The 21,585-nt window shown below is 39.6% G+C and overlaps 7 protein-coding genes and 1 pseudogene across 7 annotated transcripts; 6 read left to right on the top strand and 2 right to left on the bottom strand.

Moving 5' to 3' along the window:
• The first annotated feature begins 33 nt into the window (after positions 1-33).
• Positions 34-1,938, top strand: LOC106419258. Its single transcript, XM_013860017.3, has 4 exons — positions 34-276; positions 659-753; positions 855-1,072; positions 1,171-1,938. Exons 1-4 carry the CDS (start codon positions 232-234, stop codon positions 1,815-1,817), a joined length of 1,005 nt encoding a protein of 334 aa, XP_013715471.2. The 5' UTR covers positions 34-231; the 3' UTR covers positions 1,818-1,938.
• On the bottom strand, positions 1,851-3,803 carry LOC106419256 (porphobilinogen deaminase, chloroplastic). Its single transcript, XM_013860014.3, has 5 exons — positions 3,452-3,803; positions 2,767-3,172; positions 2,490-2,696; positions 2,212-2,389; positions 1,851-2,137 (listed from the first exon to the last, which is right to left on the bottom strand). The coding sequence occupies exons 1-5, from the start codon at positions 3,694-3,696 to the stop codon at positions 2,025-2,027; spliced, it is 1,149 nt and encodes a 382-aa protein (XP_013715468.2). The 5' UTR covers positions 3,697-3,803; the 3' UTR covers positions 1,851-2,024.
• Positions 3,804-4,032: 229 nt separating this feature from the next.
• LOC106419259 (thioredoxin-like protein YLS8) lies at positions 4,033-4,858 on the top strand. Its single transcript, XM_013860018.3, has 2 exons — positions 4,033-4,252; positions 4,366-4,858. Exons 1-2 carry the CDS (start codon positions 4,133-4,135, stop codon positions 4,672-4,674), a joined length of 429 nt encoding a protein of 142 aa, XP_013715472.1. The 5' UTR covers positions 4,033-4,132; the 3' UTR covers positions 4,675-4,858.
• Positions 4,859-5,701: 843 nt separating this feature from the next.
• LOC125579085 (succinate--CoA ligase [ADP-forming] subunit alpha-1, mitochondrial-like) lies at positions 5,702-8,200 on the top strand. The gene is made up of 7 exons (XM_048742487.1): positions 5,702-6,094; positions 6,589-6,798; positions 6,926-7,096; positions 7,195-7,318; positions 7,500-7,561; positions 7,667-7,748; positions 7,843-8,200. Exons 1-7 carry the CDS (start codon positions 5,843-5,845, stop codon positions 7,983-7,985), a joined length of 1,044 nt encoding a protein of 347 aa, XP_048598444.1. The 5' UTR covers positions 5,702-5,842; the 3' UTR covers positions 7,986-8,200.
• A 118-nt stretch (positions 8,201-8,318) lies between these two features.
• Positions 8,319-11,543, bottom strand: LOC106405817 (putative pentatricopeptide repeat-containing protein At5g08310, mitochondrial). Its single transcript, XM_048742486.1, has 2 exons — positions 8,827-11,543; positions 8,319-8,704 (listed from the first exon to the last, which is right to left on the bottom strand). Exon 1 carries the CDS (start codon positions 11,437-11,439, stop codon positions 8,974-8,976), a length of 2,466 nt encoding a protein of 821 aa, XP_048598443.1. The 5' UTR covers positions 11,440-11,543; the 3' UTR covers positions 8,319-8,704; positions 8,827-8,973.
• A 2,319-nt stretch (positions 11,544-13,862) lies between these two features.
• On the top strand, positions 13,863-15,066 carry LOC106406772 (transcription factor TCP21). Its single transcript, XM_013847506.3, has one exon. It carries the CDS (start codon positions 14,137-14,139, stop codon positions 14,839-14,841), a length of 705 nt encoding a protein of 234 aa, XP_013702960.2. The 5' UTR covers positions 13,863-14,136; the 3' UTR covers positions 14,842-15,066.
• Positions 15,067-16,133: 1,067 nt separating this feature from the next.
• LOC106419335 (KRR1 small subunit processome component homolog) lies at positions 16,134-18,712 on the top strand. Its single transcript, XM_013860101.3, has 11 exons — positions 16,134-16,477; positions 16,573-16,683; positions 16,774-16,842; positions 17,105-17,161; positions 17,333-17,371; positions 17,484-17,588; positions 17,677-17,759; positions 17,850-17,931; positions 18,074-18,217; positions 18,318-18,398; positions 18,500-18,712. Exons 1-11 carry the CDS (start codon positions 16,199-16,201, stop codon positions 18,620-18,622), a joined length of 1,173 nt encoding a protein of 390 aa, XP_013715555.2. The 5' UTR covers positions 16,134-16,198; the 3' UTR covers positions 18,623-18,712.
• A 524-nt stretch (positions 18,713-19,236) lies between these two features.
• On the top strand, positions 19,237-20,991 carry LOC106419337 (annotated as a pseudogene).
• The last annotated feature ends 594 nt before the right edge of the window (positions 20,992-21,585 follow it).

Raw genomic sequence — 21,585 nt, 5'->3', positions numbered from 1 at the left:
AGAGGCCCTTTAGAAAAGAGAGGTTTGTACGGCCCATTTAGGCCCATTTATTCGAAATAATCCCAGCCATGATTAAACGGGTGAGCTAAGCTAAACACAGCAGAACAGCCCTTAAGTCGTGTCTTTTCCATTTCTGTAATCACCTGAAGAGAGATCTTTCAACTCAAGCACTTGCGATTCATCTTCTTCTTATCTGTTCTTTGATTCCATAGGGAAGGGAGGAAAACAAGAATGGCGTTTGCTAAAATGTTTTTTCTTTTCAGCAAATTTCAGCAGGTGAACTAAATCTCTTTTCTATAACTTTTTCTTCTTCTGAATATCCTCTTCGATATTGGGTTTTTCGATGTTTGGTATGAAGAAAGTTCGATTCTTGTTCATGATTTAGTCTTCACCATATAAGATGCTTCCTGGTAGTTAGACTCTGTTTGTAGCTTGTAGCATTGGTAAAATATGTACTTAGAACATATGTGAGAGAGTACTATGAAACTGATTGAATCTCAGTGATCAATTAACATTGTAGATTGTTTCGTATATCCAAGAACTTTTGATGTATTGATGCTCTGAGACTCTGAAAACATCAGCCTGACTGCTACAAATACTATCAAACGTGATGAGATTTGTTTTTTTTTTTTGCTTTGTGGTGTCTGTCTGTCTCCAGGGTGTTGGTGTTCTAGCAAAGAGTACCACTTTCGCCAAGAATCCACGGCAATTGCAATACGAAGCTGACATTAACAAGCTTTTTATGTTTACAAGGTTGGTTTTAGTTTGTCATGAGTTTGTATTTCAAAAAGAGAAAGCTTACTAAGTATTAGCTTAGCTGGTTATGTTACTTATGGAGATTCTGTGTGTTGTAGTTATAATCGTTTGGGACGAGATGCTGAGGAGGCTGATGCAGAAGAGATCATTGAGATGGCTGGTAAAGCTACTTTATCTGAGCAACAGAAGCAAGTGCAAGAGAACGTTCACTGCCAGCTCGAAAACTTTTGTGCTTCCATGGACGAGATTCTTCTTCTTAATAACGACAAAACAGAGGAACTAAAAGCTGATAATGTTCCAACTGCAGACAAGCCATGTGAGTTTTAAGGATAGGTGTAGTGAACGAACTTATGCCTCTACAGTATCTTGTTCTTATCTTGATCATTTCTCACTGATTCTTCTTCTTCAGCACAGTGGTTCCTGAGACTAAGCCGCTTAAACTCGCCGAAGTCTCGAAGCTATTGAAGGATCGAATTGGGTACACACTCGAGATTAAAAAGTCCTTGATACCTCACAAAGAGGCCGGCCAAGGTTGTTTCATAGAAGGTGAAGCAGATGTGGGAGCTCTCTTGGCCTTCTACCCTGGTGTGATTTATCCTCCCGGGTATCCAAATGTTGATGCACAGAACTCATATCTGATCACTAGGTATGATGGGATGGTGATAAATGCTCAGCCTTGGGGACGTGGAGGAGAGTCACGGCAAGTATGGAACGGCTCTTCCACAAAGCCTGAGGTTAGAACAGATGCTAATGTAGAAGCTGTTCTTGAAATGAGAAACCCGTTGGCGTTTGGTCATTTCTTGAATCACCCGGGTAAAGATATGGATCCTAATGTCATGGTTTGTCCGTATGACTTCCCTTTGTCAGAGAAGAGGATGCGAGCTTACATCCCAAATGTAGCTTTAGGTGATGCTCCTATACTGAAGACGCTTGTTCTAGTGGCTACAAGAGCGTTGTGCAATGAAGAGTTGATGCTGAATTACAGACTGAGTAACTCCGAGAGAAGACCAGAGTGGTTTACTCCGGTTGATGAAGAGGAAGATGGACGGAGATGTAACTAAAGTCTTCAGTTTTTTTTTCTTTTGTTACTCCAGTTTCTTGGGAATGTTTCATAGTTGGATGAAAAAGTTACAATTGCAAGAATAATTTTATCTAAATTACAAGAATACAATCGATAAAACATTGTTATACTTCTCTCAAAATCAAAAAAGTTACAACAGTTCACTTGGCTCTGTCCATGTCAAAGCCCTTCCTCTACTTCAAATGGCTTAGTTGCCAAAGAAGCCTGGACCAGCACGCGAAAGCAGTTCCTGCCCAGCGTCTTTTCCCATCTTTACCATGTCCTCAAACACATACGGACCTTTTCTTGAGGTCTCAAGAACTGTCACAAAGATGGAACATATAAGAAATGAATGAGGGACTATCATATTGGTATGCGTAGGAATGCTTTCATACCTTTAGTACCGTCAGGGGATGCGACCAACCCTCTGAAATAGCAGTTGCCTTCTTCGTCCTTGGCAGCGTATCCAGCAATAGGAGTACGGCATGAGCCATCCAGCGTTTCAAGAAACGCTCTCTCGCATGCTACCGCTAGTCTCGTTTCCTCGTGGTTCAATGAGGCTAAGTAGTTTGCCTACAAATGTAAAAACAACAAAATAAAAACATTTAATCATTTCACAAGCATATCAGAGATGCAAATCCAAAGGTCACATGAAAAATAAACATCTGTTTACCATTTTATCATCATCAGTTCTGCAGGCAATTCCGATTGCTCCTTGAGCAACAGCTGGAAGCATTTCATCGAGAGATAAAATAGAGGCGACATTCTCTGTCATACTCAACCTCTTGAGACCAGCAAGTGCTAACAGCGTTGCGTGAACTTTTCCTCCTTGAAGTTTTGATAGTCTTGTCTGCACATTACCCCTAAAGTTTTCCTCAACCTGCAGAGTCAATAAACACTTGTATCAGTTTTAACAAACGATAAATCTAATCCAAGATGGTAAAACTCACACTTAATGAAGGATACTTGTGGAGTATCTGCGACTTTCTCCTAAGAGAAGCTGTTCCCACAACGCTTCCAGCTGGAAGATCAGCTAGAGAAGCTGCAGTCAAACAAATAAAAGCATCTCTGACGTCCTCACGCACAAGGTTACAAGGCAAAACCGTCTTCTCCGGTAGATAAGTCGGCACATCCTTCATGGAATGAACAGCTATATCGATATGACCATTAATCAAAGCCTCGTCAATCTCTTTGGTGAAAAGCCCTTTCCCACCGATATCAGCAAGCGGCTGAGAGAGAATCTTGTCACCAGTTGTCTTAATAATCTCGATGTGGATAGCTCCGTCCTCAGTGAGCTCAGGGTGTTTCGCCTGGAGCTTAGCTCGTGTCTCGTACGCTTGAGCAAGTGCTAACGGACTGTCCTACACAGTGAAGAGTATATATAAGCAGCAGAAGGCCTTAAACTGAATTAACCACTAAATGCAAAAAATCAATCACACCGAAAACAATGAATCATCTCTAAACCAAACACCTTACACACTTATCGCATCTAAGCATCTACTTAGGATCCAGCTATAGGACTGGTAAAAATCAAGACTTTGAATCAGAATTGCGGAAACAAAGGCAAACCCATTAGCATCCATACAATCAAAAGAGATTTGAGAACACGAGAAGCAAAAAGGAGAGAAATTTAACCTTCCACGTGTGCCAATTCTGATGATAGCAGTTCGTGTCTTCTGTTCCACGGCAACACAAGCTCTCACGGAGCTAAAAGAGCTCTGCTTTCGGCGACATTTAGCTAGGGAAGGGGAGCTGATCTGCGGAAGAGAGAATCCGATGACGGAGACGGAACCGAGGGAGCAGGAGTTGACCGGGGGAGAAGGTTGACGCGTGAGAGCGACCTTGTGAGCTTGACAGAGAGAGGAAGAAGCGAACTCCATGGATTCAAGGATAGCAGAGGATGCAGAAAGAAATGAGATTTAGAGGGAAAGAGAGAAGAGATCTTCAAATGATGGAGTTTGATAGCTCTGAAGATTTTTGGATAGGATAATCGCTTTACGAAGAACTCATAGGTCCTTATTGGGCCTGAAGTAAAGTATTTAATGGGCCTTCACTAAGATTACAATCTACTGGGGTTATTCCATATAACTCTGAGCGGTCGAATCTTTGATGACTGGTTACTTACTGGGCCAATCCGTAAACCCTCTCATGGGCCTACGCTATCTGGTAGCCCAACCCACTTTGAGCGGGTCGGGTTTTGATGGTCGGTCATCGTCGATAGTGGAATCCGAATATAAGAGGAGAGCTAAAGAGAGAAACTGAAACAGATCGGAATTTTCGAGAAAGCGCGAGAGGGAGAGAGAGAGAGACGAAACGATGTCGTATCTTCTACCGCATCTTCACTCCGGCTGGGCTGTCGATCAGGCGATTCTAGCCGAGGAAGAGCGTCTCGTCGTCATACGTTTCGGCCATGATTGGGATGAGACTTGTATGCAGGTAACCTTCTCGATCTCGATTTTGATCGATTGTTTGAGAGATTTAGCCACTAGTGATGAGGAATTAAGGTTTTGCTGATTCATTGATTTTTGATTTTTTTTTTTTTAATTAAGATGGATGAGGTGCTTGCGTCTGTTGCTGAGACGATAAAGAACTTTGCGGTGATATATCTGGTGGACATCACCGAGGTTCCAGACTTCAACACCATGTACGAGCTCTACGATCCTTCCACGGTGATGTTCTTCTTTAGGAACAAGCACATTATGATCGATCTTGGGACTGGAAACAACAACAAGATCAATTGGGCTATGAAGGACAAGCAGGAGTTTATCGATATCATTGAAACCGTCTTCCGTGGTGCAAGGAAAGGTCGTGGGCTGGTGATTGCTCCTAAAGATTACTCTACCAAATACCGTTACTAACCGGACTTGGCAAAAAAACATTTGATCAGAAACTCTTTATGTTTGAGTTGGAAGATGTCCTATGAACTTGTTGTTGGCTTATATTGCTTTGGGTGATTTGTGATTCTGCTGTTTATTGGCTTTTTGCCATTTATGTGTAAGTGCTTCAAACTTTAATTCAGTGAAATGAATACTTAGAAGCTAATATTGGGTTTATGTAGAACTATAACTACAAGATTCTTGATCTTCTTGTCTTAAGCAGGGGTTTGAATATTTCTATTCATATTGTTCAGTCAGACCAAAGGTGAATCTTCAAGTATAGTTTCCTAGGACAACATAATTCGATATTTCAAATATAGATTGGCAAGCAAAAGACTGGAGGTTATATTATCTTATCTGAGCTCACCAAAGGATAAAGTTTGTGCAGAAATCACATCTTCTACAGGCAAATGATTAAAAAAGAAGACAAAGCTAACGGTGACTATAGTTATTGAGTAGAAGTTTTTAAGAGAACATTGGTTTTTTTTTTCGTCAACTGATTTATATTAGAACCTGATGAAATACATAACCCGAACAAAGTGAAATCCCTGGAACTAGAACTATACAAGGGTAACTTAAGCCCAAACACAGGCAACTACCAAACTGAATGATAGCTTAAAAGACTAAAGCAAGATTATACCTCTACACCCACGTACATTAATGTTCAAAGACCAAAGATAATAGTAAGGAGCCTAAAGCAGCCGGATAACTTGCAGAGAACAACATTCAGACAAGTGAGCAAGTGACGTGAAGGACATAAACGATCGAAACTCATCTGAATCTCTGTTCACGATGAAGAGATGAAGAGCCAGAACCACGTAAATTAGCATCACACCCGAATCAGATCCCACACGATACTGACCCCTGAATCCTAGAACCAAAATAACTGACCCACCCGGGACAAACGGCTCCCCCGCATCAATTAGCAGAACTTTGAAAACTCTTAAAAAGTCATCATATTCTAGAAACAAATAATGGGTTTGGGCTATAATAGATTTTTAAGAAAAGTACAGCCTTGAAAGGAAGCCTCTTTTGTCAGCTTTTGATTCTTCAAACGAAGTTTCTTTTTCTCCATTTCCTTCTTCGCCTTCACACAAACTGTTTAGGGTTCCACAAGTTCTATTCGGATCATAGCCTTTTGAAGCCAATCATGTCTAGACAAGTCACAAGGCTTCTCGGATCTCTCTCATCAAATGCTCGCCGCTGCTCCATCGGCTTCTCGGAGGTTTCTCCCTCATGCCAGTCTCTCACTTCGTTGACCCAATCTCGCTCCTTCGCGTCGGATCCTCCCCCTCCAGCCGCCGTCTTCGTCGACAAAAACACCAGAGTCATGTGCCAAGGCATCACCGGAAAGAACGGGACTTTCCACACCGAGCAAGCCATTGAGTACGGTACCAAAATGGTAAACTTCCATTAGATCCTGTTGATAAAGTTTTGGTTTTTTCTTTTGCCTTGTTGATATTTCGGTGTAAAGCTAGTGCCTTTGCTAATCTAGTGTTGTGTCATGTGTGTGTGTGTTAAATCGCGTTTAAAGCTAGTGCCTTTGCTAATCTAGTGTTGTGTCATGTGTGTGTGTTAAATCGCGTTTAAAGTTAGTGTCTTTGCTAATCTAGTGTTGTCTGTGTGTGTTAACTAGCGTTTAAAGCTAGTGCCTTTGCTAATCTAGTGTTGTGTGTGTGTGTTAAATAGCGTTTAAAGGCCTTTGCTAATTTAGTGTTGTGTGTGTGTGTTAAATAGCGTTTAAAGCTAGTGCCTTTGCTAATTTAGTGTTGTGTGTGTGTGTTAAATAGTGTTTAAAGCTAGTGCCTTTGCTAAATTCTAGTGGTGTGTGTGTGAGTTTAATAGCGTTTAAAGCTAGTGCCTTTGCTAATTTAGTTTTGTGTGTGTTTTTAATAGGTGGCAGGAGTGACGCCAAAGAAGGGTGGAACAGAGCACTTAGGTCTCCCTGTTTTCAACTCTGTTGCTGAAGCAAAAGCTGAGACCAAAGCCAATGCTTCTGTGATTTACGTTCCTGCGCCTTTCGCTGCTGCTGCTATTATGGAGGGTATACAAGCTGAGTTGGATCTTGTTGTGTGTATTACCGAAGGAATCCCTCAACATGACATGGTAAATTACCATCTTCATGATTGATGCCTTTAGTTTTCTTGGTTATGTAGACTTCACAGAATCACAGACTCATGTAATTTGGCTCTTCTGATTCTATCTCTGACTTGGAGTTTGTGATATCTTTTAGGTACGTGTAAAGCATGCTCTTAACAGTCAGTCAAAAACTAGGCTGATTGGTCCAAACTGCCCTGGGATTATCAAGCCTGGTGAATGCAAGATTGGAATTATGCCGGGGTACATCCATAAGCCTGGCAAGATTGGGATTGTCTCTCGTTCTGGAACCTTGACCTATGAAGCTGTCAGCTCTCCTTTTCTCTCTCTCACATTTTTGTTCTCTTGTTGAGGTTTTGAAATTTTATGTAAGATAGTTGAGTTGTTGGTGGTTATGGGTTTCAGGTTTTCCAAACAACTGCAGTTGGTCTAGGCCAATCTACTTGTGTAGGAATTGGTGGAGATCCTTTTAACGGGACCAACTTTGTCGACTGCTTGGAGAAGTTCTTTGTTGATCCTCAAACAGAAGGTAATCGCGTTTTATCTTAGTAGATTAACCGTGGAAGTCAAGTAGTAGGAACGACAACATAATCCCTTTAGAGTGCTAGATATTCTTGTCTTAGAAGGCTTCTATTCCTTTAGTTCATCTATATTCTTAGTGTAGCTTAGTTGAAAGATGGAAACTAAGAAGTGACAGATGACTGTTTCAGGTATCGTTCTCATTGGAGAAATCGGAGGCACTGCAGAAGAAGATGCTGCAGCTTTGATAAAGGTAATACAACCAACCAACCAACTTGTGAATCTATTTTGACGTTCTCTGTATTGGATTCTTAAAAAAAAAAAATCTAAACTTATGGTTTTTGATGATTATAAACAGGCAAGTGGTACTGAGAAGCCTGTTGTTGCTTTTATTGCTGGACTAACTGCACCACCTGGTCGTCGAATGGGTCATGCAGGAGGTATTTTCATAAGCAACCTATCTAAGTCATAAACATGATTTATTACTCTTGGTTTCATTCTCTCATTTGCTTCGCTGGTTTTTGTTTGTTGCAGCTATTGTTTCTGGTGGCAAAGGTACGGCTCAGGACAAGATTAAGAGTCTAAATGATGCTGGAGTGAAGGTTGTTGAGTCTCCTGCTAAGATAGGAGCGGCGATGTATGAGCTCTTTAAAGAAAGAGGTCTTCTGAAGGAGTGAGTGAACTTCACCAGCTCACGTTATTTTCCTTCATCTTGAAAACCTTCAAGAAAGAAAAACCCTAAACCTCACACTCTTTTGGGGTTGTTTTTCTAAATCAATATTTTTTTTTCCAATTAAAGAGTGATAATCAAAATATTTGAAAGTGAGAAGATTTACAATTTACAATTTTTGTTCGCACGCTGGACTAAATAAATCCAATTTGCTTGAAACTTCTTAAATGTATATCTTCCATTACAAAGAAAAAGAGTGGAGCAATGTTTTCTCTAATTTTGCTTAGACCCAAATAATCAGAAGTCCACTGTCTGGCTATTTTCATAGTACTGTAGCATATGATCAAGAACAAACATAATAATAATTAACCGCAGTCATTGTCAACATTGGGATCTATCCAAGTACCACCCAGATGTAACGTTGCACAGATCTCCTCCGAGTCAAAAATGTGTTTTGTCATAAGCTATGCATCTATGTGGTTTTCTATTCAATTCAATGATACTGTTTACTGCAATCTTCTTCACTCCTTTCTTCTCCATTGCTTCTCTCATTGACCAAGCCGCGCCAAAACGCTTGTTGATCACATAAACGTTTGCTAGCCCGACATATCGTCCATCATTATGCGGTTGCAACTCTACAGCTAGCTCCAAGTTTCCATGGTTAATACACCCGTTAAGCAAAGCACCCAACATTGAAGTACTGATCCATGTAGTTCACCTCTGCGCCTGTCAACATTAGCCTTTTTATTAATGATACACATTTATCCCTCGCAACTATTTTCATCCTTTTCATATGTATGTGCATATCATTATGAAGATAAGAGAAACTCTTGGTTCAGAGCAAATACCTTGTAAGACAAGCTGGGTCCACGGCATCAGACCAAGGTTTAGCAACAAGGAAGTATTTCAAAACTGAGCTTTTACCAAACCACTAGCTGAAAAGCTCTGCAACCAATCTTAATAAGCCTCCCCTCTTTCAATTAGAAGCGTTAACTTCACTTTCTACTTACAGCAGCTACAATAGGCAATTTGCCGTCTTTAACTAAACCTGTAAGATAACACGATGTCCTATAGTCTTCCACAAACTTATCTGTAGCATCAACAGCAAGCAGGTAGTTCCTATCTACTAAAATCGGAAACCTTCCTTTACAAACCATTTCTCTGAATATCTCAAACCCGGCACTGATGTTTCCACTCGACAGAAAAGAGCTTATGAGCGATAAGTAAACAGCTGAATCAGGCTCCATTTCCTTTTCTTCCATCTCACGAAAATAAACCAAAGCTTCACTTGACCAGCTACACTTGCAAAGACCTTGAACAAGCGCCATGAAGGTAATTACATTCGGAGAGCAATCTCTGCTCTTCATCTCATTCCAACGAGAGATTGCTTCACTAGGCCTTCCACTGACGCACAGCCCATGGATTAAGCTAGTGTAGGTAATGACATCAGGGTCTTTCTCATCCTCATACATCCTCGCAATACAAGACATGGCTCGATCAATCTCACCTTCCTTGCACCATCCATCTATCATACTGTTATAAGTAGCAACAGAAGGTTTTAGTCCTTTTGATACCATTTCGTTAAACAAGTCATCAGCTTCACTAGTTCGAGATCCTTTACACAGAGCTTTTATTATTACATTGTACGCAATCACGTCAGGGGAATGACCACTGGCGCATATGTCTCGGAATAGCTCTAAACCTCTGTCCACTCCCTCGTTTTTTACGAGACCATCAACTGCAGCAGTATAGGCAACCATGTGATTAAAGAAACCTTCTCCAGCCACGTCATCAAGGTACTTGCAAGCATCAACGGCTCTCCCATTCTCACAGAGCTTTTTCACAAGTAAGGTTGAATGCTTTATCCACGGCTCAAATCCATAAAAACGCATCTTTTTCAGTAGCTCGACTGCTTCTTCAACATCGCACCGCTCAGCCAAGCAACCATAAATACAGTTAAGTGTGAATTGACTTGGTTCCTTCATTTCCCCCAACAGTTTCAAGCTTTCTTCTGACCTTCCTTCTTTACATAACCCCTCGATTACGTTGTTGTACATCATAAGACTTGGAGTAAGGCCGTTCTGAACAATAACATGTAACAAGCTCATTGCCATATCTATCTTTTTAGCTTTCACCAAGCAGTCAATAACACTGCTAAGAGTATCAGAATCTGGGAGAATTGCTTTATTGTGATCCTTTAGAAGCTGTACAATCTCAGACTCATGATTTCCCATGAGGCTCTGAACAAAACTGTAAGCATCATTCACCAAATCGTTCCGAATAAACCCTTCCAACAAAGTTTTGTATAAAAGCATCACAGATTTTGCGTCTATATCTCCAATAATCACTTTCATTATCCGACTTAACTCACTTTCTTCAGAAAACGAACGTATCAGCTTCCCATGTATCCCTCTATCAGGTAAAACTCCGGACCTCTTCATCTCCAAGTACAAACTCAAAGCCCTCTCAAGATCTTTAGCCTTGCAGAGTCCTCCTATCAACACATCATACAACGCAATATCAGCCTCCATACCCATCCCACGCATCTTCTCAAACAACTCAACCCCTTTATCAACCCTACACTCCTTCACAAACCCATGAATCAAAACACAACACGTCTTGTAATTCAACCTAACCTCACGCTCTTCCAGCATCTCAACCAACTCAAACGCCTTATCCACCTTCCCCCACTTACAAAACGACACAACCAAAACCGTGGAGATGTGCTCATCAAGCCATCCTCTACTAATTATTTCATTGAAAACACTCAACGCTCTCTCAAACTCTCCAGCGTTGCAGTAAACCTTTAAAACTGGCGTGAGAGTGTACTTATCGAAATCAAACCCGCAGCGCCTCATCTCCTCAAGCTTCTCCACAACCAAACCAACCGAGCTCGAACTCGACTTAGAAACCGCTTCTAACAAACAGTTATAAGTGTACACATTGGGAACGCAAAGACCCATCTCTCTAACTCGATCAAAAACGAAACTTGCTTCTTCCACAAGCCCAGCGTTACCCAAACACCTAATCAAAAACCCTAACCCTCCTGGAGTCATGAAACAGCGAGAGTTTATAACGTCTTTAACCAAAGCTTTCAGTGAGGCATTTTGTCGAGCACGTGATAGGATAGAAGCCATGGCGTTATAAGCGTACATATCGTTTCGGTAGCCTTGCTGTTGCGAAGCCCAGTTGAAGAAGAGATGAGCCGAGGCCCATCTTGTGATTCCGTTCAAGACGGTTTCTACTATCTTGGTGTTGAGCTCGGGGGCGAGACGGAGCAGGTCGGGGTCGGAGGGGGAGAAAGGTTGTCTTGTTGTGAAGATTGTGATTAGGTTTTGGGCGAGTTCGGATTGGTTGGGATGGAGGAATGTGTTGTTGTCTGGTTTCGTGGTGAATGGTCTGTGGAGTTGGTGTTGTCTGGAGAATCGATGGTAGAGAAGAGCGGTTCTCGAGAAGGCCATTGGAGAATAAAGATCGGACCCAAAAAACACTTTTGGCACCTGAAGGTTGTGTTTTGTTTTTGGCAAATATTATTGCAAACGCGAATTTCGCAAACGTGATTTTGAGTTGACAAAAGTCAGCATTCTCTTGTTTTTTTTTTTAAATATATTTCATTTCTAATTTTCCTCTTAAATTAATTTTTTCTCTATATTTTCGAAAGGAAATAATAATTTATATTTTTACTCTATATATTAAATATATTATTTTTTAAAATTTATATTAGAGTAAACTCTGTTTTAATTTCAAATTTTCCCTATTTTTTAAAAAAAGAGTAAAATACACTAGAAATGAGTATTCTTATTTTATATCTAATTGGCTGTGTGTCTCTAGTATAAATAAGTCGAAAATAATTTTTTTTATTATTTCAAGGGAAATGTAACAAAAGTGTGCTCTTATGACTCTTACGCGTGTTCTTTTTTAATTGGTTGGAGTAAACATAAAATAATTAAAAGCTTTTTAGCTATTTATCCATTCATCATTCAAATAACACATGTTCATATAATCATACAAACGTATGCAATACCGCAACATAAACATTAGTAACAGTTAAACGCATATGCATATCTTCCATCTTTTGTGACTCTTTAACAATAACAATGGCATTGTCCTCCGTTGCTAGGTTTGCAGTAACCGCCTTTTTCATTGGCACATCCACTGAGACACCAACGGTTGCATCTCTCTTTGTCATGGCTCGGGTTGCACTTTCCAAATTTCGGGTGAGTGTTGCAACACAACGAAGCACCTGCTTCTAACCCATGTCCTTCAACATCTGCCAATTACACATCACACACATAAGTTATCTATAACGTTTTGTTTGGGTCGACAAACCTTAATTATAATACAAAGACGACGTACCAATGGCGAAGACGAGGACGAGGAGCAATGCAAACGAAAAAACTTTCATATTGGCCATTCTTAAACTTCGTTCTAGATTTGTAATAGTGTTCAAGCTTGTTTATATTTTATTAAATTATCTACATTGCTCTTATTTATACTGAATAGATCATGCATTTAGTTGATGTCTGCTGATGAAAACTAACTATTCTTTAGTTCTTTTTGTTATATATATTCTATTTTCGGAGTGTTCAAAAAATAATAATTATATTTTCGGATAATTCTTTTTGACAGTTACATTGTAACGTTGTATATTGTCAAAGGGCTATTCAAACACTGTTACTTGTTACTGGCGATAACAAAGAAGACCATCCCAAGTTAGTTATTATTAGTAAGTTTGTTCTCGACTAAATATATTGTCAAGGGCTATTCAAACACTGTTACTTGTTACTGGCTATAACAAAGAAGACCATCCTAAGTTAGTTATTAACTTATTATTAGTAAGTTTGTTCTCGACTAAATATATTCTTATTTGAAAAATATGTGATCTTCTTATTTCTGAAGGCCCAGTATTCATTTTTCATCTTAATTTGATCGATTGGGCTCAGTTAAAGTAATTAAGGCCCTGGCAAAGCTAGACAAATTCTCAGCAAAGGCACAAGATAAAGCGATCCTCTGATCTTAAACACGAGATGACATGTATTATATTCTGATTGGAGGAGTAAACAGAGAAAATCTAAGAAGGCATCTATCTACGAGTGAAACCAATAGAAGAGTTAGAAAAAATTTGTGTATGAAACACGAGTTGATTCTCTTTTGGCAGAAGCGTTACTTTCTTGTATTTTTGTCCACCACCTATAATAGTTACTTTTTAAATGAGAATGGGCTCCAGCTGTTTAACACATTTGACAAATGTCAAATGATTCGTACGCCTAGTAAATAAATAGTGTTCACTTTTAGTAATTGGGTGATCATTAGCAATTATTGATGAATATTGACAACTTGTAAGATCATAATATTGAATCAATACATCCTGATTGTATGGCCATGTAACAGAGAGACATTTACCAATAATTAACTCGTTATATGGCTGTATGATCATAACTTCTTCTTCTTCTTTTTGATAAAAGGGCTTCATAATCATAACAAATATTAAGATGATAGTATAATATATAATGTGCATGATAGAGAAATCTTTGGTCCATTAATGATAAATCATAAAGAAAGTAGAGAAAATTTCTGTCGTGACATATTAAAAGATCTCGACGCAACGACATATCACAATCGGGGGTATCTCCTCCAGGTGGACACGACTACTTTTCTTTTGTAGTCACGCTCCAAATGGAATTGTTATTTTAATATTCCGTGATGGTTATACGAATGATATAAATTATTAACTATTCAAATATGAAATGATATGTGGGGATCGCCGGATCAGAGTGATTGTAAATACTGAACAGTAGTAATTACCATCAGACAGTACGTAATTGTCACCTAATGACCATTTAAGTACTCGTGATTAAGGTTCGTGACATAGATGGGACCCATATTCTAAACCTAAAAACTTTAATTTCTCTTGCCGTACCATGGTCCACACGCTGGAGTCAACACCAGAGTCAAGCGCGTGAGCTCAAACCCATACGGACAAAGAATTTTAAAAACCCTAGCACAAGTGAGCTGTGTGGGACCCACACAACCATGTGCCCCTCCTTCCTGTCTCCACCAGCTTCCTCTGCTCCTCTCTAAACCATTCCTCTTCTCGCCCCTCCTCTCTTTAATTCTTATTCCCCACATAACTGAACTCCCAAATCCACCGACACTCCATGTCGAACGACGACGGGACAGTGACTAACGGCGCCATAGTCGAGCACACGTCAGCAGCTAACAAAGGAACTCTTAACGCCGTCAAGAAACCACCGGCCAAGGACCGACACAGCAAAGTCGACGGGAGAGGGCGGCGGATTCGCATGCCTATCATATGCGCAGCTCGAGTTTTCCAGCTGACGAGGGAGCTAGGCCACAAATCCGACGGCCAGACCATCGAGTGGCTCCTCCGTCAAGCCGAGCCTTCTATCATAGCCGCCACGGGAACAGGCACAACCCCGGCGAGTTTCTCCACCGCTTCTCTCTCCACTTCTTCCCCCTTCACGCTCGGAAAGCGCGTCGTGCGGGCGGAGGAGGGTGAATCCGGCGCCGGAGGAGGTGAATTATCGGTTGGACACACGATGGGGGCTTCTGGTGGTGGTGGGTTCTGGGCGGTTCCGGCGAGGAATGATTTCGGACAAGTGTGGAGCTTTGCCGCCGGAGCTCAGCCGGAGATGTTGTTTACACAGCAGCAGCCAGCTACACTCTTCGTCCGACACCAGCAACAACAGCAACAGGAAGCTTCTGCTGCAGCTGCAATGGGTGAGGCTTCGGCAGCTAGAGTTGGGAACTATCTTCCGGGTCATCATCTCAACTTGCTTGCTTCTTTGTCGGGTGGGAATACCGGGTCGGGTCGGAGGGAGGAGGAGGATAACTCACGTTGAAAAAGGTTCCATTTGGGTATGTATAGAAAACTCGTGTGTTTCATGTCCTACTTTTGTGTTCTTTGTGCTCAGCTTTAGTTAATTTAAAGGTTATTATTATTTGTTCGATTAGGGATTAAGAATATTTGGTCTCAAAATTTGTTTAAGAGAGTGACAGTGAGATGGATTGGTTGATTGTTGTTTACTAAAAACGCGATAAAGAAGAGCAACAAAAGGCCCTTTGTACGGTTTGTGCGTGATGACTTTATGGTTCTAGTTTCAGTGAAGTTGAGCCCACCGGTACTATTCAATATTGAATTAGTCGGTGTAATTTTAAATCTGTCTCGTGACTTTTATGAATGAGAATCGAAGATAAGGAAACGAAAAAAAGATCAAATATTACTCGAAGAAAAGAAGATAAAGAGTACCTAGTTGAGAATGTTCTGTTTCCGGGGGTGAAACAACACTGGTGGATCAGCAGCTTATATAATGATGATTATTCTCGGTGAAATCATTCTCAAACCCACGATAATCACAGCAGGTAGATCCTTCACCCACAGCATAAAGATTCGACGGAAGGAGCATCATAAGCTCGTGACCGAAGGAGTGTATGTATACAGCTCTGAGGCATCCGAGGGGATTGTGGTATGGCGGTTCTTTGCAGAGAGAATACCTTAAAGAGCATTACTTGAAGCAGTTTTTTTTGGGAGACAGTATGTGGAGTATGCGCAGAGAGTTCCTTCTGTAAACTAGCCATGCAGTTTTTGTCCCAACCAGCCGAACCGAACCAAAATTTTAGTTTTCGGTTCGGGTCGGTTCGGTTTTTGATTTTCAAAAAAATTCATATATTAAAAAACCGGAAACCCTGATAAAAACCAGAGATAACCAAAAGTAACCAAAAGAACGAACCGAATTTAACCGAAAATAACTAAACTTTACCAAAATAACAGAGTTCAAGCTAAAATATCTGAATTTTTAGAAAGTTATATTGAAAACAAAAAAAATCAGTTATTTTTGGAAATAAAAGTGAAAACTGTAAATCCGATAACCAAATCGAACCGAACGGTTAATTTCGAAATTGGTTTTCAAAAATTCGGTTTACCGAAAACCGATGGTTCGTTTTCTGAAAACAGAAATCGCAGGACTAAACTAAACATTTGAATTTTGAATCAGTTAAGTTTTAGATACTCCGGTCTAGCAACATTGAGATAAAATAACCGCTAACTACCACTTACCGCGCCAAAAACACTCCGGTTCAATTCGGCCCGGTTTAATATTAATCCCATTAAATTATTATTTTTCCCCGAGAAACCCTACTATAAATCAAAGCCTTTTGCCTCGCCGCGTCTCTAGAGAGTTCTAACTGATAACAGCGTCAATGGCGGATGTGGAGGAGCTTCAGCACGAGAACCAGAGCCTGGAGAAGAAGCCGAGACACAAAGGTAAACACGACAAGCTGAAGCCGTGGGACGACGACCCAAACATCGACCGTTGGAAAGTCGAGAAGTTCGATCCGGCGTGGAATCCGACGGGCATGCTCGAAGTCAGCTCATTCTCCACGCTCTTTCCTCAGTACAGAGAGAAGTATCTTCAGGACTCTTGGCCCACGATCGAATCCGCTCTCAAGCAATACGGCGTCGCTTGCAAACTCAACCTGGTGAATTAATTTTCTTTTCGTTGTTTTTGATTTGGCCATTTTCTAGGTTTTTTTTTCGTTTAATCGGTTTGGGGATTTGGTGATTGTGATGGTAGGTTGAAGGTTCTATGACTGTTTCGACGACGAGGAAGACGAGAGATCCGTATATCATTGTTAAAGCTAGGGATTTGATTAAGCTTCTTTCGAGAAGTGTTCCTGCTCCTCAGGTAATTTTCTTGTGCTTCACTTCATGAGCTTAGCTAGAATCGATTTGATTAAGCTTCTTAATGGATTTTTTCTTAATTTTACATTAACAGGCAATCAAGATTCTGGAAGATGAAGTGCAATGTGATATCATCAAGATTGGAAGCTTGGTTCGGAATAAGGTACAAAGGTCGATCTTAGTTTCAGGGATTGTTACGATAGATGCGAGAGACTAAGTATAATATCTGAGTTGGATTGTTACTCAGTGCTTAGCTTACATTTTTTGTTATATCTTGAAGAAAATGAATGGCATTAACTCTAGTATACACATGGAATACTTGACGACTTCCTGTTAAGTTACTTCAGCATGTGGTGAAAAGTGTAATTTTCAGTGTTCATCTGGCATGCATTGTCAACGGATCCTAATATAGACGATTTTTCCAGGAAAGGTTTGTGAAAAGAAGGCAGCGGCTTGTGGGTCCTAATTCTTCTACCTTGAAGGTGTGTGATCTGTCTGGTTCTGAGTCTTGTTTACGGATAGTCTTAGTGATGCTAGTAGTGTAATGCTTAGGAAGCTGTGTGTTTCTATTGCATTCTTATGTTGACTCCTGAATACTTGCCGAACACTTTCTGTTTGGGTTTGAGAGGCTTAATGATTATGGTTGCTTGCAGGCGATGGAGATATTAACCGACTGTTACATTCTAGTTCAGGTAATTTGTGTGTGTGTGTGTTTTTTTGCAAGTGCCTCGCTTGTTTGATAAGTTTCTCGTTGGGGTTTTTTTATATTCTCGTGGTTCCTTGGGGTTGATCTGCATCTAACAGGGAAGTACTGTAGCCGCAATGGGTTCTTTTAAAGGTCTAAAACAAGTCCGAAGGGTTGTGGAACAGTGTATGCGTAATGAAATACATCCTGTATACCAGATAAAGGTGTGAATGAAATGTTTCTCTGTTATTGTTTGTTCTATTTAGACTATATGTCAAATTTGTTCATATGCTTCCACACTTGGCTATGCAGGATCTCATGATGAGAAGGGAACTAGCAAAGGATCCAGCGCTTGCAACGGAAAGCTGGGATAGGTTTCTTCCTAAGTTCAGGAAGTACGGGCCTTCTTTCTTACTAATATTGACCATTGAATCGGGTGACATTGCATTAACTCTTGAGCCCATCTATATATTTTGATTTCTCAGGAGTAATGTTAAGCAAAAGAAGCCCAAAAGCAAGGAGAAGAAGGAATACACAGCATTACCTCCTCCTCAACCGCCTAGCAAGGCAAGAATCTTCTAGTTTCAGCTTTTGATGATTGTGGCCGTGGCCATCACCCTTTGGTTTTATTTTTCCTGCAAATCCTTTAGTTTTCTTCTCAGGTTATGGTAATGCATAGTTTTGACCTTGTTGTATGATTGTTTTCCAGGTTGATAAGCAATTGGAGTCTGGAGAATTCTTCTTGAATGACAAAAAGAAGTCGGAGAAGAAGTGGCAGGAGAAGCAAGAGAAACAGACAGAGAAGAGTACAGAGAAGAAAAGAATGAGAGATGCCTCGTTCATCCCACCTGAGGTCGCTCTTCTGTTTTTGTTGACAAAATATTGAATCATGTCTCTCTGTTTTTTTTTGTACTAATAGTCTCTAACACTACTCCTTGGACTGGTTATTGCAGGAACCTGTGCAGAGCAGCAACAACTCAAACAAATACGAGGAGGGGAAGAAAGATCTAACCGAGTTAACACAATCCTTAAAGGTAATGAAATTTGTTTATCTTGCTGCTCCGTTCAAATGGTTCAAATCAAGGGGATTGAAACTGAGTTGTTTATTGTTGTTGATGATTTGTGGTTTTGACAGAGCAAGACAAAAGAGTTGAAGAAGCAGAAGAAGACGCAAGAGAAAGTGAATGCAGAGGAGTACATTGCTGTTGCGTCTGGTGATAAATCTTCCAAGAAGAAATCCAAAGCCGTGAGAGATTAATCTTAAAACATGTTTGCTTGTATTTTTAATCACATCAGTGTCTTCAAAAACTATACAAAAAACAAACAAGTTCAATCTTATTTTGAAGAATCCGCGCCTGTCAGATGTATGATTTAACTGAACTCCCGCGTTGAATCATAGTTCTGGGTAGCTTGGTGGTTTTGATCATAGTTTTATTGATGATGGAGCTCAAGCGTTATAACCGAAATTGTAGATAATAGCGCCTTCAAATTCTGATGTCGTCGACGGCGAGATTCTTTTATCGGGATTTTTCTGATTAGAGCATCTCTAACTTCACTTTATATTTTACTTTAAAATTGAGAAAATTGAGTGATGAACAAAAAATAAAAGCATTACTTAATAAATGGAGTAATCTTTTTTATTTTTTGTTCATTACTCTATTTTTCATTATATTTTCTTAATTTTAGAGTAAAATATGAAGTGAGATTGGAGATATTCTTAGATCTTCGTTCCGCGGAGATGTCCTTGTTGACGAAGTGCAGTGGTGGTTCGCATGATGGACACGTGTCCTTTGCTCCATAAAAGAATGCATGGAATCGAGTCATTTATTGACTTCGATGGAATCTATTTTGCATGATGGACACGTGTCCTTTGCTCCATAAAAGAATGCATGGAATCGAGTCATTTATGGACTTCGATGGAATCTATTTTGCTTTGGTTTAGCCTCATATATGTGGGTTTTTTGTTTTTATTTCTTGTACTTTTGGGCAATCAAACCTAATAATATGATGTTTCCTGGATCGTCAAAAATCAATCAACCATCAACCAGATTTGACGAGGAGGAGAAACAAAAGGATGAGTATTTACGTCCGCTGTATGAGTTACGGCGTCGAGCGAATGAATCCGATGGGCCCATCACAAATTTCCATCAACTTATTCGATCATCAGAAAACAATCAACCGTCACTCTCGATAACCAGATCTGACGAGGAGAATGAACGAAACGATGTATGTAATTATTTCATCTCTTTAATTTTATCTGTTTACAAGTTTGATCTGATTGTTATAGATGTTTTTTTTTGTTCTCTCTAGGGTTTCGACATAGAAGGCATCCGTGGTTCCGGATTAATGCCTTTTAGCTGTCAAGGTCTCTCGACCTTTACATATCCCTAATTCCCTATCGTCCTTTGGTCAAACGTTATGCGAAATTGGGTCTTCATCGCTACAATATAAAAGAGGTATTTTTTTGGTATCTGAACAATACATATTGTGTATATGTTATCACATTCAAAAATTTATTTGTTTTTTCAGGGTACAAACTTTGAGCTTGATGCTCTAATCAAATTCAACATGAAGAGCAATGGTGCTTGCTCTTTCCTCATAACCTTGGCTGCACGTGATACAGTTGCCGGTCGTCCCATGCAAATTTTTCAGGTTCGGGTGGATGAAAACCGATTTGGACGTTTGGATGCGACTTGCACTACTGCTAGAATTAAAGGTAACAAAGATTGATTTAAGTTTTGCGTTCTTCTTAACTAAGAGTGATTGATCTGTGTTGCATTGTTCTCTTCGTTTTATTTCCTTCTTATAAATATACAAGTTGAGTTTTAAGTATTAATTAATCTCATTTACATTCATAGGAGAGACTACCGATGGATTTTGTCTACCCCAGCCGGTTTATGGATTCCCTGGTTGGCCCTCAGATGATGTTGTTTTTGATGCTAGCGAACGCTTTTGCTCGGTAAAAATGGTTTCCCCTGTTTTGCTTATGATCATCAAATAAGAAACAAGTGTAAAAATATGTCTTTGTTAATCATGCAGGTGGAGATATCAAAGTTGAGGAGCAATCCCTGGATTCGTTTGTACCTGGAGCTTGCTGTTTATACAAAAGATCGGAGGATTTCAGATGTAAGTATTGTTTTTTTTTTTCCTTTGTTTTTGCATATCAATGCACTTATTTTATGATACTTATTAACATGACGCTTTTAAAAAAAAAAAAATATTGTTGTTGTTTTTGCAGGAGGATCTATCTAAGTTGGAGATTGTGAAAGTGGTTATAAAAACTACCTATGATGAGCCTCCGCTCAAGGCTAAGAGTTCAGACCTCTACATAGTTTTCAAGGGATTGGCTAGGAATGGTTTGGGTGAGCAACTTGAACGCAAAGCTATCATTAAAAGTGTCTTTGATGAGCAAACAGGATCCTTGTCTCTCATGGGTGATTTGTGCAAGTCACAAGACGATGTGACTTTTATGAGTGTGGAAGAAATGCATTATCGTTTTCGCCAAAGCTTAGGCGCCGTTTAGGCTTTACTATGTTGATCAGATTAAGTGCTATGGGATCATATTAAGTATTGAAAAGAAGAGTGTATGTGGACATTATTTATATACATATGTGTATGAGTGTATCAGAATAGTGTGTGATTAGTCAAGTAAATGGGTGAGTGACAGCAAAAAGAGAAAGCCAAGTAAACGGGACATTTACCTTTAATATGATATAGTTTAAAAGAAAATTTAATTATATCAGATTATGGTTTCAATTGGTGACCATTTTTTATGAAAAAAATTATGATGAATGTGTTGTTCTTCAAAACTGATAGAAGCATTTTTACTTTTTTGTTCATTTATTTGAACATATAATATATTTTTAATAAATGATTGTGTTGACAATATGACTCTAAAATTTATATAATATGATCTTAAATAAAATAATTATGTTTTTTGGTATAAAATCGAATAAACAAAAAACCGACGGTATATAAACTGAACCGAACCAAAATAAATATGGATTTAGAATGGTAGTTATATTTTACTAACCGAAATACCAAAAACCGGAAAAAAATCGAACCGAAATCGAACCGATATCCGGATTGAACACTTCTAGTTTTTACTTGTAACTATATATACTCGTCTTAGACAATGAATATATGCATCCTTATCCACAACTTTAGTTTTCTGAGTCACGTTTTCACTTGCACCTATTGTGGTCGTATTGGTCATGAAGA

The sequence above is a fragment of the Brassica napus genome, chromosome A10 (assembly GCF_020379485.1).
Source record: "Brassica napus cultivar Da-Ae chromosome A10, Da-Ae, whole genome shotgun sequence".
Lineage (NCBI taxonomy): Eukaryota > Viridiplantae > Streptophyta > Magnoliopsida > Brassicales > Brassicaceae > Brassica > Brassica napus.
The sequence above is the reverse complement of the archived record's forward strand: the minus strand, read 5'-3'. Positions and strand labels throughout refer to the sequence as shown.

Bases quoted from the DNA above. Each gene is read 5' to 3' on its own strand.
- LOC106419258 (XM_013860017.3), top strand. From the start codon at position 232: ATGGCGTTTGCTAAAATGTTTTTTCTTTTCAGCAAATTTCAGCAG. The intron at 277-658 runs GTGAACTAAATC...GTCTGTCTCCAG, and splicing joins TTTTCAGCAAATTTCAGCAG to GGTGTTGGTGTTCTAGCAAA. The intron at 1,073-1,170 runs GTGAGTTTTAAG...TCTTCAGCACAG, and splicing joins TCCAACTGCAGACAAGCCAT to TGGTTCCTGAGACTAAGCCG.
- LOC106419256 (XM_013860014.3), bottom strand. From the start codon at position 3,696: ATGGAGTTCGCTTCTTCCTCTCTCTGTCAAGCTCACAAGGTCGCTCTC. The intron at 3,173-3,451 runs GTTAAATTTCTC...TGTGTAGGACAG, and splicing joins AGAATTGGCACACGTGGAAG to TCCGTTAGCACTTGCTCAAG. The intron at 2,390-2,489 runs GTAAACAGATGT...TTACATTTGTAG, and splicing joins GAACTGATGATGATAAAATG to GCAAACTACTTAGCCTCATT.
- LOC106419259 (XM_013860018.3), top strand. From the start codon at position 4,133: ATGTCGTATCTTCTACCGCATCTTCACTCCGGCTGGGCTGTCGATCAG. The intron at 4,253-4,365 runs GTAACCTTCTCG...TTTTTAATTAAG, and splicing joins GGGATGAGACTTGTATGCAG to ATGGATGAGGTGCTTGCGTC.
- LOC125579085 (XM_048742487.1), top strand. From the start codon at position 5,843: ATGTCTAGACAAGTCACAAGGCTTCTCGGATCTCTCTCATCAAATGCT. The intron at 6,095-6,588 runs GTAAACTTCCAT...TGTTTTTAATAG, and splicing joins TTGAGTACGGTACCAAAATG to GTGGCAGGAGTGACGCCAAA. The intron at 6,799-6,925 runs GTAAATTACCAT...GATATCTTTTAG, and splicing joins GAATCCCTCAACATGACATG to GTACGTGTAAAGCATGCTCT.
- LOC106405817 (XM_048742486.1), bottom strand. From the start codon at position 11,439: ATGGCCTTCTCGAGAACCGCTCTTCTCTACCATCGATTCTCCAGACAA.
- LOC106406772 (XM_013847506.3), top strand. From the start codon at position 14,137: ATGTCGAACGACGACGGGACAGTGACTAACGGCGCCATAGTCGAGCAC.
- LOC106419335 (XM_013860101.3), top strand. From the start codon at position 16,199: ATGGCGGATGTGGAGGAGCTTCAGCACGAGAACCAGAGCCTGGAGAAG. The intron at 17,162-17,332 runs GTGTGTGATCTG...GGTTGCTTGCAG, and splicing joins CTAATTCTTCTACCTTGAAG to GCGATGGAGATATTAACCGA. The intron at 17,760-17,849 runs GTACGGGCCTTC...TTGATTTCTCAG, and splicing joins TTTCTTCCTAAGTTCAGGAA to GAGTAATGTTAAGCAAAAGA.